The sequence below is a fragment of the Anolis sagrei genome, chromosome 1 (assembly GCF_037176765.1).
Source record: "Anolis sagrei isolate rAnoSag1 chromosome 1, rAnoSag1.mat, whole genome shotgun sequence".
NCBI lineage: Eukaryota > Metazoa > Chordata > Lepidosauria > Squamata > Dactyloidae > Anolis > Anolis sagrei.
Genome location: NC_090021.1, coordinates 51,025,607 through 51,032,821, shown reverse-complemented (window position 1 = coordinate 51,032,821; position 7,215 = coordinate 51,025,607). Strand labels below are relative to the sequence as shown.

The 7,215-nt window shown below is 41.3% G+C and overlaps 1 protein-coding gene across 2 annotated transcripts in view; it reads right to left on the bottom strand.

The window, feature by feature from the left end:
- Positions 1 to 216: 216 nt before the first annotated feature.
- Positions 217 to 7,215, bottom strand: part of RMDN2 (regulator of microtubule dynamics 2) — a 39,230-nt gene continuing 32,231 nt past the window's right edge. For both annotated transcript variants that reach the window (XM_060753988.2, XM_060753989.2), the window contains exon 11: positions 217 to 2,308. In XM_060753988.2, the coding sequence (XP_060609971.2) occupies positions 2,255 to 2,308 (54 nt within the window). In that variant the 3' untranslated portion in view covers positions 217 to 2,254. The remainder of the gene's footprint in view (positions 2,309 to 7,215) is intronic.

Sequence of the window (7,215 nt, the reverse complement as noted above, 5' to 3'; positions counted from 1 at the left end):
TAAATGAAGATTCCACCACAGCAGGCCATCCTATCCTATCTCATTTAAGCCTAATTCATATTAGCTCTCTGAATGAGAATAGACACACTCAATTTATTATCGGATGGCAAATCAACATGTTAATTCCATTGCTTCAATATTCAATTTTACTTGGAAATGTCAACAGGAAATGTCAACAGGAAAAATCTAATTTTTTCAAGTAGCACAATGTATAAATAACAGGTTTATAAAATCTTTATTTTATTGCTATTTATATTCCAGAGACTAAAATGATGTCATGAAGTGCAGTTCTAACACCAAATTTGTACTTTCTGACACAAAATGCAAAGAAACATACACACATAATTCACTTCCTTCCATATCATTTGCATCAGAAAAATATTCATGTATTTGTTGAAAGGCATACAGTGTTAACTAGTTAATAATTCCCCACACAATCAACATCTACCACCAGCAATTACAAGTCATCCATTGTCAGCAGTGCATTCCATTTTTGAAGATTCTGGCTGAGTTGTTGTGAGTTTTCCAGGCTGTCTGGCCATGTTCCAGAAGCATTCTCTCCTGACATTTTGCCTGCATCTATGGCAGGAATCCTCAGAAGTTGTGAGGTCTGTTGGAAACTAGTAAAATGGGGTTTATATTTCTGTGGAATGTCCAGGGTGGGAGAAAGAACCCTTTTCTGTTTGAGGTAGGTGTCAATTAGCCATCTTGTTAGCATTTAATGGCCTTGCAACTTCAAGGCTTGGCTGCTTCCTGCCTGAGGGGAACCTTTGTTGGGAGGTGATTAGCTGGCCCTGATTGCTTCTTGTCTGGATTTCCCCTATTTTTGAGTGTTGTTCTTTATTTACTGTTATGAAGTAAGAAGCCTGACCTTGAAACTGTCAGGCCATTAAATGCTAATCATGGTGTCCAATTGAAACATTAACACCTACCTCAAACAGACAAGAGTTCTTTCTCCCACCCTGGACATCCAATTTTCCTAGTTTCCAACAGACTTCACAATCTATGAGGATGCCTGCCATTGATGTGGGCAAAATATCAGGAGAGAATGCTTCTGGAACATGGCCATTCAGCTTGGAAAACTCACAACAACCCAGTGATTCTGGCTATGAAAGCCTTCGACAATATTCTGGCTGAGATTTAAAACTTAAATTAGAAAAATAGATGCTATGGATTTAAAATGGAAATAATTCATTATTCCTTGTCATATGTTCAACAGCACCCATCTTTTTGTGCCAGGATTCACAACCTCCACGTATTCTAAAGGAATGACTGAAAACTCATTCCAGAAGCAGCTTCATTTTGGTCAAGTCAATGTCTTCAGTACATGTCATTTTATTTTAAAAAGTCTATCCCTACTGTTTATCCTTCCATATGTTACCATACAGTTAGGAGCCCCCAGTGGTGCAAAGGGTTAAACCCTTGTGCTGGCAGGACTACTGACCGAAAAGTCGGCAGTCTGAATATGGGGAGCGGGATGAGCTCCCATCTGTCAGCTCCAGCTTCTGATGTGGGGACATGAGAGAAGCCTCCCACAGGATGGTAAAACATCTGGGTGTCCCCTGGGCAACATCCTTGCAGATGGTCAATTCTCTCACAGCAGAAGCGACTTGCAGTTTCTCAAGCTGCTCCTGACATGAAAAAACATACAGATACTCTGTGGCTGAAATGTTATGGGAGCTGGCACATCATAATGCCATGCTGTTTGGTCACAAAGAAAACCAAGACATTTCATTGGCAGGAGGAGGAAGAGCTGGACCTGTCGATCTTTCCAGGCACACCACAGAGGCTTGCTTATTCCTGGGGGCTATTTGCACAAGGAGGTCTGAGAGACCCATTTATACAAGGCAGCAAAAAGTGCAACTTGCACAACTGGACATTTACATAAGTGTAAACTCCCGACAGGATACTAGCCAGAGTATTTGACTGTCCTTAAGAAACCCACCTTGTGGTGATGTGGAAGACAGTTCTGTTCAGAATATGGCATTCATAATACACAAGCACCTGTCATCTTTTTCTTTCTGGCCTTGAAGAAACTTGACTTGGGCCAAGACAACTCTGTCCCATCATTTTTTTTATTTGCATTTCTAACTTCAGAATTAAACTTCCTTCTTCAAGATTATCTTCCCCGATCCTATTCATCAAATAACTGCAAATCCCAACTCTTGACACATGTGTTTTCACAGCCGGGACTGGAGTTCTCAGCATTCTTCCATTCAACCAACACAATCAAGAGTGTTTCTTCTTGTTTTCATCACAGTTTCAGAGATGGAAGCAACATTTCTAATTCTTTTTCGGCCTCTTCATCCTTAAAGCAAAAAAAGAAAGAAGAAAACTACATGTATGCAATTGCATCTCCAAAACATCCTTTGTGGAGGTTGGTAAATGAAAATAAACAGAAGCATTACCACAGTTTCTGAACCAAGATATACCCTGCTGTATAATAAAGTGCCACTCAGGCTTATGTAACAAGTAACAGTATCTATATTTCAGTTCAAAAGGACAAACAGGGCAACAATATATACAGCAGTCTCTCTGAATTCATACAAAGAACAGGGGAATTAAAACAGTCCTTTTAAATAGTCTATACAATATGCTTCATGCCTTAGAAATGATCAGGCTTCAGAGAGTTGGCAGCCATATCCTTTCTGGCAGTTTCCAGTTAGCATTCTCTTCACTCTCCAAACTGAAAGTGGCAGTTAAAACCGTTTGTCTTAGCAGTGACAGTAGCCAATCAGAACTCTGGTTCCTGGCATGCTCAGCCAATCAACTACCGACACATGTCTTTCCAGTCAAACCCATTACATCATGGTGTATTTTACAGATCCCCACAACCTTCTCCTGCCCAGCTGCTGGACCTGATGCCAATTTCTGTATCAATGCAGGAGATTATTTTCAGTGCCAATAGTTCAGAAAAGAATAACTCATTCAATTCCTCTTTTTAGTGACCATACAACAGCAGAGTATAAAGCAGACTGGGGAAAGGTGGGGAGACCCTACGCACGTACTGTGCTTGTCCATTCCAACTTCCTCCTAAATGAGTGCACTGAAGGATTCATTTCATAGAGTCCTAATGGGCTATAATTAGAGGTTTTCATCCTCCCAAGTACCACCTTTGAAAGCGTTTCTATTAACCCGGCATTCCTGTGGCCTGCTGTGCTTAATTTCGATCATTTTCATTCACGCTTCCTAGGTCATTAAAGCAGGTATTCGGGGATTTTGTACAGCACTTTCCAATAGTTGTGCTGCTTTTGGAGCTGTTTCCATTCTTACATTATTAGGTGTCTTGAAGCAGAGCATTATTCTTGAACTTCATGATCAATTCAAATACAAAATTAAGTAGCCTTTTGAATCTAACATTTGGCACAGCTTCAATGGGCAGTTTTAACGATTCTATGTCAAATTGGGAAATCTTGCACTTGCGAAACACACGGGCTATGTTACAGAATCTAGTCACAACTTTCTGTTAATGGTGAATGAAAGGAACTGCATTTGCTGTTGTCAGGATCTGGAAACTACCCAACATTTTCTAAGTTAAAACCTCTGGCCTAACCACCTGTAAAAGAGTTAAGACCCAGCCTACCTGTCCAAATGTATCTCCCTCTATGAACCATCTCGGGGATTAAGACAGCCTGGGGAGGCCCTGCTCTCGGTCCCACCTCCTTTGCAAGTGCGACTGGTGGGGACGAGGGACAGGTCTTCGGAGTGGTGGCCCCTCGGCTCTAGAATTCCCTCTCCAACAAAATTAAATCAGCACCCTCACACTTGGCCTTCAAAAAAAGGGTAAAGACTTGGCTGTGGGACCAAGCCTTTGGGCAGTGAGCAGTACAAGGAATGGTCAGGGATTATGTGAAATATATTTGGAACAGCCTGGAGTACGATTGTTGGATTGTGTGGTTTTAATTGTTTATATTGATAGGTTTTTAATTCAAAGTTTTAATGTTAAATGACATCATATTTTATGATTTAATTGATAATTGTGTGTTATCGTTATATTAAGTTTCTGTATATGAGGCATTGAATTTTGCCATTATTGTGTTGGGAACCTCTTTGAGTCCCTCGCTGGGGTGAGAAAAGCAGTATACAAGTGAAGTAAATAAATAAATAATGAATAATTAGGGTGTGGTGGTTAATGCAATGGGAGAAATATATAGGTTGTCATTATACTGAGTATGTTTGATGAAGGTTGAAGAGGTGGTGGTTTGGATAGTGTGTTGGAAGAATTATTGCCGTGTGTAGCGAGGAAGATGGTGTCAAGTCTATATATTTTGTATATACTTTGTATACTGCTTGAGCAAAGGAGAAAGAAAAGACTTCCTGCTTATCTAGGGAAAACACCAAAAATCTCTTAAATGTTTTTTTGTTTTGTTTTGTTTGAGTAGAAGACCACTACAACTGTGTTTTTGGATACCTGGTTCCTTAAATAGAACTAATACAGTCACTTATGCAAGAACAGGAGTTTTTTTGACGGCATAGAACCCTTGGCAGCTATTACAGGAATACTGGTTGTATCTTAACAGCCTAAACTTTCCTGGAATTTTGAAGCTTGAGGGATGCCCATTATCACAAAACGTTACACTGAAATTGGGTTTTATTGCTGTTAACGGAATTGACATAAGCCCCCCAGTGGCAAAGCAGGTTAAACTCCTGAGCTGCTGAACTTGTTGACCAAAGATAAGCAGTTCAAATTCGGAAAGCAGGGTGAGATCTCGCTGTTAGCCCCAGCTTCTGCCAACCTAGCAGTTCGAAAACATGGACATGTGAGTAGATCAATAGGTACCACTTTGACAGGAAGGTAACAGTGCTCCATGCAGTCATGCCAGCCACATAACCTAGGAGGTGTCTACGGACAACACTGGCTCTTCGACTTAGAAATGGAGAGGAGCACCACGACTGGACTTAATGTCAGGGGAAAACCTTTATCTTTCCCTTTACCTGAATGACATGGAGCAGTTTTACTGTTTTGTGGAGCTGCACTGACATGTTTCTAGTCTCAGCAGTTTCCTTCACAGTCTGAATTGGCTCTCAAATTCACACAAAGTGAGAGTGTCAGTCAAAATTGGTCATTGGCCAGGCACATATTGCAATCTACAACTATCAGTCTTAGCTGCCAGACTTCACACACACACACACTCAAACAGAAAATGCTCAGCAGTGCAATTTTATTTTTTTGTTACCTGACAGCAAAATAAATACTTTTAAGCAGCAATAGAAATGAAAGGGTTTCACCTTCAACCTAAATGACTTGGGAAATCCATCCAAGTCCTTTATGTGTCTGATGAAATGTTTTCAGGAGATAGCTCTTTCAAAAGCAGTAAGACGTAACTACTTCAGCAATTCACATATTCAACACCTTGAAAGGTATTCATTGTAATCACTGTGCATCTTTGCCAAAAGACTGTCAGCAACAGGAAGAAATGTCAGATAAATCTCAATATCTTAGCTTCCTTGCCCAAAGTCTGCACTCTATAATTGTGTCGCCCCCCCCCTGCCAAATTCCTGCAAAAGTAAATCATCATGATTTTGATTTCCCTGAATTGAAACTGCTGCCTCCCACCCAGTGCCTCTCTTTTATTTCCTAGCAGAACTGCAGCATGTTTTACATGGTGGTTCTTTTGGCTGGGAAGTGCTGAGCCCTGCCAGAGGATAAAGTAACTACTGAACTGCCAGTGGCAATTCCGAAACACCTCAACTTCAAAATTAGACAGCAACAGTGTCTTGGGATCTGTGTGACTAATTACAGTGCAGGCTGCCAAGTTCCCCATTAAAATTGACATCACCGTTGTGAACGTCATCTGCTCAAACACTGTTGCATAACAAAGGTCTTTACCCTCTTTCCACATTTTCCATGTGCTATATTGCGACCAGCCATGCCAGAGTGTCACAAGTCACTTCCACTTTACATCCAATTGCCACACTTTGCACGATACCTCTATAAAAAATTATTAACTTCATGAAATCAAGGCACCGTCCACCAAAAATATTCTCTTCTTCAAGCCCCACTGAAATGAAAGAGAACAGCACAAGATGTCCTTGCAATGCCTCCCCAGTTGCCGCTATGGGTCAGACCACACGTGGAATCACACTGTGTCCAATTCTGGGCACCGCAATTGAAAGGAGATTTTGACATGCAGGAAGTGACAGAGCTTATTTATATTTTTTCAACTATGCCTCCAAGGATTTTCCAGCCAGCATAGGGATGAGGGGCATTCATTTCCCTGACCCCACGAATAATCATCATCATCATCATCATCATCATCTTTATTTATACCCCACCACCATCTCCCCAACGGGGACTCGGAGCAGCTTACATGGTGCCAAGCCCAAACAACAAACTACAATATAATAATACAAATCGCAATAAAATAAACAACATAACATTAAAATGTAAAACATCAAAACATATAAAACTATATACACAGAACATAGGAAACAAACATAATGATAGAGAGCGGTCCGCATGTACATAAAATGTTTTAAAAACTCCGGGTGAGATAAGGGAGCAGAACTAATTGTAAGGGTGAACTCAGAGAGATAGGAAAACAAACAAACCTTCGTACATGGGCGGGGGGGGGGGGGACGGGACTCCTGGGACAAGAACGTTGAGGAAGCACTAGCATAAAGTTATGTGGCTACTCTCCGAATGCACAACGGCAGAGCCAGGTCTTAAGATTCTTAAGACACTTCCTGTGGACCGAGAGCAATGAAACTTGGCACAGTTTTTATTCCTTCTTTATATAGGTGTCACCTAGGGACACACTCTTCTCCCATCTTTCGAAGCAACTGTAAACACCTCCCTTGTAGAAGTCAACAGGTGTCTCCAAAAGCCATATTGTGACTTCGGAAATCAGAGTCTCATCATCTGAAAAATGCCTTGCCCTTCAAAAATAACTTCATTGTTGGAAAGAGGTAGAAGTCCAATGGTGTGAGGTCAGGTGAATAAGGGGGATGCGGTAGACTTTCAATGCCACAGGAGCATGCTTCCATTTGGCAACATGTGAGTTGTGAACTGGTGCATCGCCTTGCAGACCTTTGGTGAGCATGCCATGTCTGTTGGTTTTGATGGCCTCTCGCAATTTCCACAGCAGTGAAGCATAGTATGCCCCAGTGATCATGGTACCCTTTGCTAGGAAATCCATCAATACTATTCAGTGCTGGTCCCAAAATACTGTGAGAATGACCTTGCCTGCCGAGAGTTGGGCACATGAGGTGGTG